Source organism: Elgaria multicarinata, chromosome 1 (assembly GCF_023053635.1).
Source record: "Elgaria multicarinata webbii isolate HBS135686 ecotype San Diego chromosome 1, rElgMul1.1.pri, whole genome shotgun sequence".
Taxonomy (NCBI): Eukaryota; Metazoa; Chordata; class Lepidosauria; order Squamata; family Anguidae; genus Elgaria; species Elgaria multicarinata.
In genome coordinates this window covers 181,162,741-181,177,687 of record NC_086171.1, presented here as the reverse complement: position 1 = coordinate 181,177,687, position 14,947 = coordinate 181,162,741, and the positions used below count along the sequence as shown (strand labels likewise).

Below are 14,947 nucleotides of genomic sequence, written 5' to 3'. Positions count from 1 at the left end.
AATAAAGGCTAGGGATGAGCTAGATTCAGAGCTGTTGGTGGCCTATTGAAGTGCCAGTGAGCTACATTTCCAGTGGCACTTGCTGTTTTGCTGTAGTCTAAACTTTCCTTTTTTTCCCTTTACAGAGTTCATGTATTAGTTTTTCCTACTGGAAAGAGACTGTATCTATACTGCTTAGTCCAGACCGGACATCACCTTGTGCCATAGTTAGCTACATTGACGAGGCGTACATGGACGTTGACAGAGATTTCACTGAGGAGTAATTCTTTAGGCCCCGGCTTCCAGTGGACTGTGCTTCAGAGGGAATCTTGCAGACAACGGATTTTCAGGGATATGCAATGTGCACAAGCTTGGAGCTACGGAATGTCACCGTGTTAAAAGTTTTTCGTCGCCGCCGCCCCCCCCCCCCCCCCAGCTCTATTTTGAAGAGCAAGACTTCACAAACTTCCTGGGCAACATAATCAGGGACTTTTGTGTTCTGTAAGAAACTGCCAGCCTTTTCCTGCTCATGGTGGCTAGAACCCTTTGAGCTTGATAGATGGGATCCTTCAGGTGTGCAGTGGGTAGCTGTGGCTTTTCCCCTGGTTACCAGGATTAGATGTTAAAAGTGCAGGTAATTTCTTGGGCCATTCAAACAAGCCATTTTTATGGGCACACCAAATGCACACCAGCCACACTTAAGCCTCGTTAAAAGGTTTTTAAAAACAAACAAAAAAACTGCTTTTTTCATTTGCATTGGGATTGAGTTATTGTGTGTGAGTTTTGTTTTGACATTCATGGAGATAATGGCTGTCTTAACCTCTCTGCAAACTACTTTGGAATTTGTTTCTACAAGACTATGTCCAAATCTCCTCTTTTGTTTTGTTGTGGTATTGCATCCAGAAATGTGTGTCTCCATTCTGTGAAAATCTTTTTTCTCCAGCTGATTTTACAGTGTTGTCTAGAACAGGCATACATTGTGATGATGGGATTAGTCTGACAGCCTAGCTTTGGCTAGGCACTAATAAATTAAAATTTACTTAATTCTTTTCCTAAATGTTGCAGCCTGACTATTTTGTCAATAAATAACCAGTACAAGTTGAAAATTTTCTTCCACAGTCCTGCTTTGGCTGAACATAAAATCCACTCTTGAACAGGAGTCCTACTAATGTACAGTCTAGGAACTTAGTGCCACAAGGTAAAATGACAAAATTAACACCTTTTATTCTGAGATATATGTATTTTTGTTTCTGAAGTGAAATAGTTACTGGAAGTGTCCACTCTTCTCCAATTGACACCTGTATTAGATGCTGCATGTTGTATTCGGTATGAGACAAGTTACTCAGCAAATCCTGGGTTTACTGTTGTAACTGCCAGCATTTAAACAAGTCACTTTGAATATAGCTGATGTTTGAAGCCAGAACCATTCTGGAATGAACATTTCATTGCAATACTGTGCTATAGCACTTTAGGGGGGCTTATGAAGCATTAGCAGTTCTTTCCCTCAGTTTTGAACTATTCTGATTGTCTCTTAATGAGTAAATTCAACAATTCTGAAACATTTTACCTACAGCTGAATACATCCCTCATGAATACATCCTTGAGTTCATGTGGTTTGTTTATTCTTACATAAAGCTTTTTCTCTAAAGGGAAATAAGTGTCAGAATCAGACCTTAGTTACAAAAGAAATCTGTAAGCCACAAGAAACTTACAATAACTGTCAATGAGAGGCAGTTGACCTGCTATTCCTCATCACCTTTGCCCTGCACTCTTCACTGCACCTTACTTCCAGGTAAAAATAATGGAAAGAACCGCTCTATTGTAGCTGCCTTGGGCACAGATACTTATTGAAGTATTTGCTTGAAGAATATATTAAAAAAAACCAGAATTAAAATATATATTACTATTCTGCAATTGTCCATCTACTGGTGAAACAAAACAGCATTTTATGAAGACTAATGCCATCTGTCTTGTCCTTTGTGACTTGTCAAAAATTTAAATGGAAACCTGGAAACAAATCATGTACCTATTGAATAGGTGAAAACAACCACATGCTTGAAAGAATTTTCCAAGGATATGTTTAAATTTTCTTCCCTAGACATTTTATTTCCACTGTACTGGCTTTATACATCCACATGCCTTTAACAGATCTCAGTCAAGTGTCAAAATGATGGGACAACATTCAATACAGGCAACTGCCTCTTGGGTTACCCTCCTCGACCTCGGGTTCTAGGTTACATTTACGTGCCAATTCTGTACCTCTAGTAGCTGTACATTTCAAAATAAATGCTATGAATTAAAAGGCTCAAATGAATCTGGATGCCATTTGAGTAGTATTAATCATTACATCCAAACAGCACTGCCACAAATCAGCGAAGAACACACGCTAAAAACTAATGTTCATCACTCCATCTTCCCCTGCTATTGAATGGTCAGGCTGCTTTTTATCCTTTATGAATTTGATCCCACTCGTGAAAATTCCTTGGCTACTCCTGGTGGCAGCTTGATAGTTTTGCCTATATTTGTTTCTGCTTTACTGGTATAGGCAATTCTAAGGAGATGGGTTGGGGTTTTGACTCAGGCTGCACCGTTTGCCTTCTAGTTCTTACAGGAAGCTTGTATGCCAGAGTTCTCCTACTGTATCTTCTCCTGTGGAACCTTCTCTGCAAATGTTTGGAGACTGCAATGATAGGCTTAAATGCAAACTGCTTCAAGGAGTGGTACTGATGAGTGACACTTAAATGTGGCTGGAGGGAAAATGAAGCGGCCACTCTAATGGCTGTGTGCTGGCTTTAGTTTGGATTTGTAATCACTAAAGGAATGGAATGGATGTGTGGCAAAAGTGCGGCCCCTGCCAGGCCAGCAAATGTTCCTGGAAATTTTAAGTATCTCGAATTAATGTTCATGCTGCCCAGATTAATGCTGATTTACTAACAGCACATAAATGTATTAAATGGAACCTATTAAAAGAATTTTATTTTAAAAAAATATGCCTGGAGTAGTTAATGCCTTTTTTTTTTTTGCACTAATCTTCATAGCAGCTGAGCTCTTGTACTTCATATGGCGAGCTCAAGTTGAGCTTAAGTATAAGCAGTATATTAAATACAAGCAGTTGGTCTTGTCAGGACCTTGTTTATCTGCAATATTAATCCCTGGGTGGAAAATTTTCACAGTGGGTGCCAAACAACTCTTCTTAAATTTAGTATCTGCTGTGTTGTAGTGTAATTGGATATGTAGGAAGCAAGGACCTTGCATATGGAAACCTGCAATCTGAAAATAACTGACTAGTATGCTTGAGAAGAGGTAGCTATTCCAATTAGCTGCCTCCTAATCCATCCCCATTATTGATAATGGTCTGCCCTATAACCTAGGAGGATAATTGTGCAGTTCAGGCCCACCTAGGTCAGTTGTATTACTACTGTTGAATAAAAACGTATCACTAACTGTCCTCATTTAAGAAGGGAACTCAACATTGGCCTTATAGTCAAGTTTCCTCCTCAGGCATAGCAGGACATCAAGACCTACCCTGGTTGAGGGCCTCCATTTCCTCTGTGTGTGTGTCTTTGGGTTGTTTCTACTTTAGGACCTTGGGGTGACCTCTCCTATCTTTTTCTTTGACAGTTTTATCTATGCAGATTTCTTTCTTGAAGTTTTTACACTTGGTTTTTAGTTGGTGTATGTTTCCTCCGCTTGTGAGCAACTCTACCCATCATAGATAGAAGCCCCCTATCTATTGCTCATTGTCTGTTTAGATTAAGGAACTTGAGGATTCTATGTGGAAAGGTGATGGTAAAAGTAAATAATACATGTTCATAGTAAGACAAATGTTCCAGTCTCCCCCAATACCTTACAAATAGAGCGGAGCCCTACTGTCATGAATATTAAGCTTTTATTTACTACCAAGACAGAAATGGCTGTTGCAGCCATTTACAGCTATACAAAGACAGACATGATAGAAGAGATGTTGCACCGCAGCTTCTTATTCTTCATGCTATAAAAACAAAAACAAAAAGTTGTTTCAAAATGGATTGCTGCACGCAGCAGCTTCCCAGAGTCCCAACTCCCTCCTCAGTGTGCCTGAAAGGTGTTTTTTTCTCTCCAATTAATCTGTAAGCCAGTGATACAGTCATTGCTCTCAAGAGCTTCCTGGACACACTGCCACTTCCCAGGCTAGGTAGGTGCACCTTGGCCAAATTGTTCTTGCGAAGAAGGTTGATACTGTGTATACGCAGTGACGAGAGGCCACTACCTTTAGCTGACTCAGTCCTGCCCTCTCCCTAGCATTTGGCACAAAGATAATTTTCCTTCTATTCTCACACAGCCTACAGCTGTCCCTCCTCAGCTCTGTGATCCTCTTTTTCCTTTTTTTTGATATGGGCCTTTTCTCTCATATTCGTAGTGTCCCAGACTTCAACCGTCCTCTTTTCCCCTTTGGCACTCCTACCATGTTTCATCAGTCCCTCTCTCCTACCCATCATGTGAGTTATACATTGACGCCCTCCAGCAAAATCTGTGTTCAGGCGTTCCAAATCCAATGAGTAAATATCCTATTCAGTGGGCAGATTTTTCTGAGTTCCAGATCGTGTGCCGCGCTCCCACAGGGAGTGGAAGCTCTCCTCTCTGTATCTGTATACAGTGAATGCATGAAGAAGGTCAGCAATCGAACACGCCACCCCACTTCATGCATTTCCATTCACGGAGAGCAACATTCTGAAGAGGCTCTCCACGCAATTGAGAACGCACAATAACCAGCCTTCTGAATTACATGGAATGCCCCTATGGGTAGAGAAGTCGCCCCTCTTCCTAGAGTCACCCTTCACAGGTAGAGTGATGGGATGGGGAAGGCTAGTGTGCTTCAGCTCCTCACAGCAGTTTTGGACTGCCTGAATAATGAATATTAGCTTTATTACACCAGTGTTATACTGTGCAATCAGTGCAAATTGCATGCAAAGGACTCAGTATAATCTGCTTTGATTGTGAAATACTCCCATGCATCCTGCTTTAATTGTGCTTCAAAAGCAAAAGATTTGCCATATTTAGCCCCTACTTTTTGAGCGTATCTTCCGAGCCGCCGCTGGGGCGCAGGAGCAGGATTTTAAAGAAATGCTTACATCTGTGTAAGCTTTAAAGATAAAGACACCAAAATTGGCACAGTAATAGATATTAGGGAGAGCTTTAAGCATACCAAATTTGAATTGAATTGGGTCATCCATTGATTTTTAATTATTTTTTTTACATTTCCCCCCTTAAACTCACTTCCTGGTATGCAAAGGATCGCTGTAGCCCGATAGCAAAAACAATAACCGTGAAAGCTTAGCGCTACGGGGATAATCCGAGGGAAGCAGGTACATGGGATGAAGCTCTATGGCTCAAACCTTTATAGGAAGTGTTTGGCAGAGAGAGAGGGGGAGTGGGGTGGCCTGCCCACTGCCAGAATGTAGCCCCTGGCAGGTTACCCCTGAGGGAAAACAGCTCTGGTGGGGCGGGGTCCCCAACCCTGCCTTGTAGCACCTCAGCCCTTACCTTCAGAGTCACAACCTCCCTAGTGCGAGACCGCAGCTTGTTCACTTGCGTCTCTGCAATATCTGCCCGCTCCTCGGCATCGTCCAGCTCGTGTTGCACCTTTCGGTATTTTACCAGATTGGAGTTGGCTTGCTGCTCCTAAAGATGCAAGATGGAATGGGATGTAGATAGAAGCAGAGTTGAACGCACCCTTTGTGCTATGATTGGAGAAACAGGTGGCCAACATGGCCCCCTAAGCTCAAGAAAAGAGTTGTGGCTGGGTGACAGTGAAATGGTCATTGCACACACACTCCCCTCCAAGCCCCCTGGGATAGGGTTACTCAGGAGTAGGGGAGATTGGCTTGCCCAAATACAAGTCGCCTTGCACATGTTGAGATATCTGAAGTACACTTTTTGGTTTGAATTAATGCAGCAGCAGCAGGGTGCTAAAATGTAGAGGCAAACAGGACATTGACAGTTCAGGGGCTGTCAATAAAGTGGGCTAGTTTCTGTTGCTTTTATGAGCTGGGACGCCCTTGCAGCATCACACTTACTGCCTCCTCAAACTGGCGCTTGTAGCTCTTCACTTTGCTCTGCAGCTTGTCAATCAGTTCCTGCATCCGCACCAGGTTCTTCCTGTCCTCTTCAGTCTGAAAAGCAATGGCCAGACATGAGCTGGCTCAGCTGTTGCCAGTGTGTTACTCCTCCCACACAATACACTGAAGTTTTGACTTTCTCTTTTCTGACAGCTTCATGTTCCACAGCATAAACCTGCTCCTCCCATCAGTCTAGGAGCACCCCGTATTTTATCTAACGAAACAGCAGCAGAGTGCCCTGTGAAACCCCACATTTTTGTTTCACCTATTTCAAGTACCTTTTCTTTATTTCTATTCTCTTCATCACTTCTCCCCTCATCTAGGTATACATATGCTTATTATGGAATAAGCTGATCAAATGTATCTCCTGCTCAATGCTTTCCCCTCGATCAACAAAGTGCAGGAGAAGATTATGTGGAGGTTGCTGTTAATTAGGGCTGAACTGATTTTTGTGGGCAATTATTTTGAGTGAAAAAGGGAGTTCTCTGAAGAACTCCCCATGAATAAACATTGCCTTTCTGACCATTTTGCTCTTGTTCGCTGCTTTGGCAGCTGCTTTGGCACAATTATTATGGAAAAGAGGGCTGCTCTCACTTGCCATATGATCCCACCAATCAGGGATTATGCAATCAGTGTGATGAATGACGGCAGGTTATCATGTCGCTGGTCAGATTTGGCTACGTGATGACAACACAAAGCCAAACATGAGCGAGGGCAGTGCTTCCTCTCCTCACTCTGAATGGAAGAACATTTTTGACACATTTTGCAGCCCTTCTGAATTGTTGTCAAAATGGTAGAGGGTGTATTTCAGGGAGCCAGCTTGTTTGTGAAATCCCAAACCCCGCTTTATGCTCAGCCCTGCGGTTTTACGGGTTAGGGGAAGTGGTGTGAAGATGATAAGACTTGTACCTGGTAAGTCAATTCTTTCATCCTGCGTTCATATTTGCGAATACCTTTCTGAGTCTCCGCATTCTTCTTCTGTTCTACATCCAGCTCGCCCTCCAGTTCTCGCACCTGAAAAGAGCAGTGTAGATAAATTAATTTCCCCTTCCATAGAGAGGGGATCTCAGAGACTTAGAGCCACATCATGAAGGACTATGCTCTCATTTTATTTATTTACAATATTTATGTAGTGCTCCCCATTCAAAATTTTGGAGCAGTGAACAGATAAAATAGAATAAAACAGAATAAAAAGAATAAAACAGAATCTAGCTTCCCATAATCTAGCTGACTACTGGAGCCTTGCAGTTGGAAGTTTTGTCTACCCTGAAATTCGGGCAGAGTAATTTCACTTTCATTGAAGAGTAGTGAAAAGGCTGACATGTACCATTACCTAGTCCTATCCTTGGTGATCTTCCTTTCAGTAGGGCCAGCTCTCACTAAAAGAACAATTTAGCACATTTCAGGGCTATCGATGAGAACTCTGTTGCATTCTGTGTCGAGGAAACCCATATCCTGTGACCAGAACAAACTATGTAAGGTAAGCATTTGGGCATTTAATTTTCTGTACAGTATTTTCCTGCCAAGAATTTGAAACTTTATGCTGGACTGTGTCTGAACCTGAGCAATAGACAGAAAGTAAAGGCAATGAGAGATGGATGAGTAAAACAAAGATAAAACAAGCCATTAGTCCACGTATTTGTAAGCTGATTTATTTATTTTTTACAACTGTGAGCGCCAGGATACTTAAATTCCTGGAATGACAAATTCTAGGCTGAGTTTCCCTTGGAGTAGGCACTCGGAGGAGGACCTTAGATGTTGAGCGCAGTGTACGGGTAGGTTCATATTGGGAGAGATATTCCATCAGGTATTGCGGTCCCAAGCCATGTAGGGAAACCAGCACCTTGAATTGGGCTCAGAAACGTATAGGCAGCCAATGCAAGCGGGCCAGAATCGGTGTTATATGCTCAAACCTCCCTGTTCTAGCCTTGATGGGCATAGAGGCCGCGTGGCCCACTGGAGAAGGATGGATGCTGCAAGAAAAGGTGGCATTTCCATAGTACTCACTCTGGCTTCCAGTTTCTGGATCTGCTTCTTGCCTCCTTTCAGGGCAATCTGCTCAGCCTCATCCAACCGCATCTGCAGATCCTTGATGGTCTGTTCCATATTTTTCTTCATCCGCTCGAGGTGGGCACTTGTGTCTTGCTCCTTCTTCAGTTCCTCTGCCATCATGGCTGCCTGGTGAGACAAAGGCCAAAGGGTTTGTGTAACATCATTAGGTCCTGCAGAGAGTTGTGCACCACTACAGTCTCATCCCCATCTAATGTGCTTTAGGCTTACCCAGCCACAAGTGTAACTGCTGCAGAGCTGTGCTTCAGAGTCAACTAACCATCCTACCAATCAGCCACAGAACCTAATTTAGGGCGCAGTCCTACTGATTACGCCCTTGCTGCTCAGAAGCCTCCAAATTCAGAGGCTTCCGATATTCCGACAGGGCAGGAGGAGCAGAGGAGGCAGTCTTTGCCTCCCCGTCCTCCGCCTTTGGTGATTTTCGCTAGACAGGCTTTTCAGCCCATCTAAGCCAGGGTGCTTTGGACTGGGAAGGAAGGTGGCTGGAAGAGGATCAAGATATCTTGTATCCTGCCCTCTCCGGACTCCTCACCTCCCTGTTCACTGGAAAAAACCCTTTCCTCCTCCTCTGAGGTCGTCCTTCTGAATTCAGAGGGAAGTTGGCATGTTTCTTTCCGCTCCAGAGGGGAAGGGGTCAGAGGTGTTGGATCTTCAACTCCCCCTTCTGAGGTCGGAGCACTGTCTCCAAACTCAGAAAGGTTTTCCTGAGCAACCCTATGATCTCTGGGACACTCGCCCAGGGACAGAAGATTTCTCTCTTAGACATTTCTCACTCTCCAGGTGGAATATTGCAATGCCGCCGCCACCCTTAAATCGAGTTCTTCCTCCCCAATCTATTTGGCTTTCTGTGTCTCATCAGGTTCTCCACATACAAGTTGACTCCACACACAACTGTGCCAGACATCACTGACCCTCAACTGGGAGCCCCTGCTTCATTTCCTCTGCTGCAACAGGGGAGTCCACCAGTTCCTGATGAGCTGTAGCTCGATTCTTTGCCTGTAGAATCCTGTTGCCTTCCTAGTTCTCAGGTGCTTTCCTTCTTATAGCATCCAACCCACCCACTAATTCCCAACTGTATGCACCAAGTTGGTGCTGAAAAAGGAAAACCTTTTCTGTCCATTGCAGAACCAATGCGCCAGGCTTCTCATTTTGTGTAGCAAGAAGGCAATACTATCCCTGTCCAATCATTACAATAAGAGAAGTGGGGTGATCTGGTGAATATATGACAGTGGAGCTGCTAGGTCTGGCTTGGTATCATGTTTCAAGACCCCCCAGACAACAACCCCACCCCCGCAAATGGATTTATTTTTTTCAAATTTCACAAGTCGAAAGCGGAACCCAAAAGTCAGCATCTGACTTCCAGAATCAAAATTTGCCAGCAGTATTTGACATTTGACTGATGTTTGCCTATTAAAGGAGCCGGTTTCCTGCTTCATGCACAATATACTAAATGCTGCTGAAAGCTCTCTATCAGACACTGTCAATTAGGAGCTGCCCCTGGATTTCAGCTGTTAGACCACCATAAAGCAGCAATTGGCTGTGCTGCCCGAGGATTGTGGCTGTTGTGTTCCAACACATCTGGACAGGTTCCAGGTTTGGAAAGGCTTCTATGAACTATGGATTGCTGCATAGAGAGTCAGACACTGCTGGCCTGTTTTTCAGTTACTGTCAATTATTGACTGCTATGTGTCAAGAGTGTTAAATAGCAAATATTTGCTATTCACAGAGGAGAATTTGGGAGCGCACAGGAGTAGGGGCCAGACAGCAGCTCCAATAAATACCTAAATGAGAAGTGAGTGTAGCCCTGGCAACATACACACACTGCTCCCCTTGCAGGATTCCCACCCGCACCCCTATGCTCTTCAGTGCCCCCTTACATCAGTAATGGCTTTCTTCGCCTTCTCTTCTGCGTTCCGACACTCCTGCACCGCCTCCTCTACCTCAGTGCTCAGCTGGGAGATGTCTGCCTCCATCTTCTTCTTCTGGTTAATCAGGCCTGTGTTCTGGGAGAAGAAAAGGACCATGGAAAATTAAGCCACCTGGACATAGGAAGCGGATTTATACCATGTCAGACGAGTGGAGGCTGCTGGCTCCAGTTTCAGTGGGGCTGTGAATCCATTTTTGGTTTTAGTCAGAACCAGCCAGAGCTCTGCCTGGTTCTGACTAAAACCCAGAATAGGTTCACAGCCCCACCAAAAATGGAGCCACCAGCCTCCACTTTGACAAGACTATTTGTACTAGAGTGACCATATGGAAAGGAGGACAGGGCTCCTGTATCTTTAACAGTTGTGTAGAAAAGGGAATTTCAGCAGGTGTCATTGTTATGCATGCAGCACCTGGCGAAATTCCCTCTTCAGCACAACAGTGAAAGCTGCAGGAGCCCTGCCCTCTTTTGTATCTGGTAAGACTAGGCAGGGCTCCTGCAGCTTTCACTGTTATGCTGAAGAGGGAATTTCACCAGGTGCTGCATGCATACAAATGACATCCGCTGAAATTCCCTTTTCTATTCAATTGTTAAAGATACAGGAGCCCTGTCCTTCTTTCCATATGGTCACCCTAATTTACTCTGCCTGGGAAGCAAGCTGTCCATTGCCTCAGGCAGAGAGATTTCCCCATCATGCACCACTTGAGCTTTTTAACTGGAGATACTAGGAACTGAGCCTGGCACCTTCTGCATGCAAAGAGATGCCCTTCTACAGAGTCACTGTGGTCCTTCTTAGTTGGTTGATATATCAAGGAGGGTCATATGGGTGTGGTGCTCTAAGGGAAGGTGCTGAAACAACATGCACAAACCAACCAGGTGCTCTGTTGTACAATCTGTAGAGTCACTCACACATTTTTGGTGCAACAAAAAGCCAAGCCTGGCTAGTCTGAATGGTAAAACACCACTTGCCTGCTATTTATACTTCATTGCTGCTTCTCTTCTTTCAACCTAGATCCAGGTTGGGTTAAAAACTATACTGTGATTGGGTGAAACCACAGGGCATTGAGGATAGCAACAGAACCATATCATATGCTTTAAAATTTATATTAAATTCCAGATCAATTATCCTGGAATAACTTCCCTCTCAGGTTCTTACAATAATAAACATCAATAGCATTTAGAATTAAACGTCACTTAAATAGCATGAATCATAATAGCATGAATTATAAGCAGGTGTGTGTGTGGAGAATCACTTTCTACAAGATTTTTTTTAATCATTTTTTTTAAACCACTCTTCGTATGGTTTTTAAAAAAACACCAATCAAACCCAATCTTATTTAATGCTGGAGGCAACATCACCTTTCTATGTAAACAAGATGTTATAGAGACTGGGTTCAGACAACACAATAACTGATGGTGGATTTAATAGTCGATGGTTGGTTATTTAATGCACCATGGGTTATCGTGTGGAGGGCACCGTTAGTTATTTTGTCAGCCACAGAGTTGCAAGGCAAGAGCAGTCAAAGCAGTGGCTGCTGCTCTAGTCCAGGAGGTAGGATAGATTTTTGGCAGCAATGGCTGATGGGATACTAGTGGGAGGACTAAGGGGGGATAGAATGCAGGGGATGAGTGAGCCAACTCAGCGTGGACTAATAGTTAACTAAATGCTGATCCTAATCCATATCATGGTTGATTAGTATCATGTTGTGTTGGGAGTATCCCCTAGATAAACAACTGTCAAGCTGATTATTTATTACCCCATCGTGGAATATCATGTTATCTGAATGCAGCCAGCGTCTTTTGGTCAAACTTCCTTTTTACTAAGTTGGGCAATTCATAGGACACAATTTCTTTTTGGAGCTGTGAACTCAACCCAATAGAGTTGGCAACTTTACTATTTTTGACCTGATTATTTATCCCTGGATTAACAAGATGCAGATCAAGAGCCCCAGAATTTATCAAAGATTATTGAAAATATTTTACTTCAACCCATGAATCACCCCTTGAACCAGTGGAGCTTGGTGGCTCTGTTGCAAGTGAATCCACTCAGAGTTTCAGCCAGAACTAGCCAGAGCTCTAAAGGAGCTATCCAAGGTTCTGACTGAAACCTGGAGCAGATTCACTGACATTGGAGCCACCTGCTTCCACTGCCTTGAATTGAATCCAGGAGTTGTTAACCCTCAGGGAAACTCATCCTCCATCTCACCTGGGAGTGCAACAGATTGACTCTCTCTGTAGCCTCCAGCAACTCCTGCTCAGCCAGCTTCCTTCCACGCTCAGACTGCTCCAACGCTGCACGTAACTCCTCCACTTCTGCCATCATCAGGTTGTTGCGCCTTTCCAGGGCAGCCGCCTGCTCCTTCAAGTCGTCGTTATGACGCAAAGTGTCATCCAGTTCTATCTGCAAGTCCTGTCAGCCACACACACACACACACAAAAAGGAGTCAGTTTTATATGAGACACAAATGAGAGCTAGACACCTCCTGCAGAACTAGAGGCTGTAGAGGACCTTCAAGGATCCTTCGATCCCCAGCCTGGTCAGAGCCAGCCCAAGACATTTTGCTGCTAAGGACAAGAGGTTGCCCCCTCCATATCCCATGCACAGAAGATGGCTGGACTGGCAGTTGAAACTTACTTCGACACGTGTGATGGGATAGTATCCTAAACCACATCTAAGGCAGGAGGCTAGTTTAGGAGGCCCGGGCAGTTTGTGTGGCATACACACCTCTATCCTCCAAGAGAAGGGAACAGCTGTGGAGTTCAGGAGGAACAGCCAGGAGACTGCTCGATGCTGCCTCTCAGTATCTGCCACCTGAGGAGGTCGCTTCATTCTGAGAGGGTTGGCTCTGGTTCACTCACGCCTTTCACCAATTGGGTGTGGCTTTTTCTCACAGACAGAGTGATACAGAAGGTGGAGGCCATGGAGAGTCAGAAAGACAAGAAAAATCGAACAGGCCCAGCTAGAACTCATCCCCAGCTGAATAAAGGTCAAGACTGACCTTTATTTGGGCTTGGAGCTGCCGCACCAGTTTCTGAGACTCAGCAGCCTGGCGATTTGCATGGCTCAGCTGTATCTCCATCTCATTCAGATCTCCTTCCATCTTCTTTCGCAACCTGACGGCCTCATTTCTGGCTTTGGCTTCTGCATCCAGTGAAGCCTGCATGGAGTCCATGGCTCTCTGGTGGTTACGCCTGTAAGAGTAAAGAAAGACACTTATGAAGAGCCACTTTACCCATGAAAGCAGTGCATCTGAGGACACTCTTCAGAAAAGTTATTCTTGTTATGAAAGCGTCAGAAGACCCAAAGCTACCCCCTTCATAGCTATCTAGCCCATGAGGCAGAACTGTTTTATACAGCAGCCTGCCAAATATGTTATGATCCTAACCTCAAGTTCTCAAACTCTTCATCCTTCTCTGCCAGTTTCCTATCAACATCAGCCTTGATCTGGGACAACTCCAACTGGATGCGGAGGGTCTTGCTCTCCTCATGTTCCAGGGCTCCCTAGAAGCAGAAGGAAAAATGTCCTTAGTGGCAAGACTCACTGGAAGTTCCATTCCCATCCATGTGCTTAGGTTTTATTGTGCTTTGGTTTGAAAAGCATCAGGGTTGCTGACTAGCCAGAAGTTCCTTAGGATACCTGGTATTTGTCAGGCATTAAAAGATGCTTCATGCAAAGGCTGAAGTGTACTTTTCTGACCACTAGATGCTGCCAGCCAGGTAGATGGCCTGCCTGCTTCTACTTCAGTTGCTGTGGTGTTGCTACAGCTGGTCCCTGAAGCCCAGGTTTAGGGCCTGCAGCCCAGCGGCCCCCCATTTACCACCCATAGAGCAGCGGGTCAAGGGGGCAGTAGCAAACACAGCAGGGACTGGGGGAGGCGGGGAGAAGATGAATGTTAATTTTTGTCAACTGCCCAGAGAGCTTCAGCTATTGGGCAGAATAGAAACGCAATGCAATATATTGAAATGCAATGCAATAGTGTGCTTCACAACTGAAGTAGTACACATGGCTGCCTAAAATGCCGGTGGGCGTAAAACCATTAAATCCAGGGTCTAAAACCAGGAAGGTTTGCCAAAGATTTTGCATGTTCAAGGCATGCTGTTTCTGAACACAATTCACCATCCATGGCCCTTCATAATATGATCCTTCACAAACACTCAGTGGGCTTTTCTAGATGAGGCTTTTAACCCACCACTTTAATGTGGATTCTGCTTCCGGATTCTTTGTGGGATTAAAATGGGATCCTCTATACATGTGGGTTTTTTCTGGGTTGTCTCCTTCTCTGCCTTTCTATATGTTACACTACATAACCTCTAGGTGGTGCTGTGGTTTAGTGCTATAGCAACTCTACTAGTGCTTCATTCTACCATTCCCAAAATACTGGATTTCCACCACTTTTTTTAAAAAATGGAAATGCTTCGAAAGCATGGCAGATGCCCTGGAGAATGACAACGTCATCTGAAGCACCCGCAAACTACCATGAGTGAGAAACTACAAGCGCACAAGAAATGCCTTGTGTAGAAAAGCTCAGTAGCAGTTTTGCATTTACAGTTCTTACAGTTGCTTTTCATCATGGAACACGCACACCCTCATCCCTTATTTCACTGATGCAAGCGTCCCCTTCAGCTGGGATGCAATTTGGACTTCATTCATATTGTGATTGAGCCTTGCTCACTGACCACATCTTGGGAATCCTCCTCCCACCCACCCCAGCTTGCTAGAAACTCACCTCAGCCTCCTCTAGGGCAGCCTGGATGTCACTCTTCTCACTCTCCAGGCCTTTCTTCAACTTCTCCAGCTCATGAATGGTTTTGCCACACATGCTAATCTGATCAGTCAAGTCAGTGATCTCCTCTGGTTGGGAAGAGACAGGGCCG

At 44.5% G+C, this 14,947-nt stretch overlaps 2 protein-coding genes across 2 annotated transcripts in view; one reads left to right on the top strand and one right to left on the bottom strand.

Moving 5' to 3' along the window:
* TRPC4AP (transient receptor potential cation channel subfamily C member 4 associated protein) overlaps positions 1-1,036 on the top strand; it is a 37,589-nt gene extending 36,553 nt beyond the window's left edge. The window contains exon 19 of the mRNA XM_063140593.1: positions 126-1,036. Within this exon, the coding sequence (XP_062996663.1) occupies positions 126-263 (138 nt within the window). The 3' untranslated portion in view covers positions 264-1,036. The remainder of the gene's footprint in view (positions 1-125) is intronic.
* Positions 1,037-3,849: 2,813 nt separating this feature from the next.
* The window catches only part of MYH7B (myosin heavy chain 7B), a 64,106-nt gene continuing 53,008 nt past the window's right edge, over positions 3,850-14,947 (bottom strand). Inside the window, exons 33-42 of the mRNA XM_063144924.1 lie at positions 14,800-14,924; positions 13,458-13,573; positions 13,071-13,263; positions 12,278-12,481; positions 10,025-10,150; positions 8,085-8,255; positions 6,987-7,091; positions 6,036-6,131; positions 5,503-5,640; positions 3,850-3,970 (exon numbers count right to left, since the gene is read on the bottom strand). Coding sequence (XP_063000994.1) covers positions 3,959-3,970; positions 5,503-5,640; positions 6,036-6,131; positions 6,987-7,091; positions 8,085-8,255; positions 10,025-10,150; positions 12,278-12,481; positions 13,071-13,263; positions 13,458-13,573; positions 14,800-14,924 — 1,286 coding nt within the window. The 3' untranslated portion in view covers positions 3,850-3,958. The remainder of the gene's footprint in view (positions 3,971-5,502; positions 5,641-6,035; positions 6,132-6,986; positions 7,092-8,084; positions 8,256-10,024; positions 10,151-12,277; positions 12,482-13,070; positions 13,264-13,457; positions 13,574-14,799; positions 14,925-14,947) is intronic.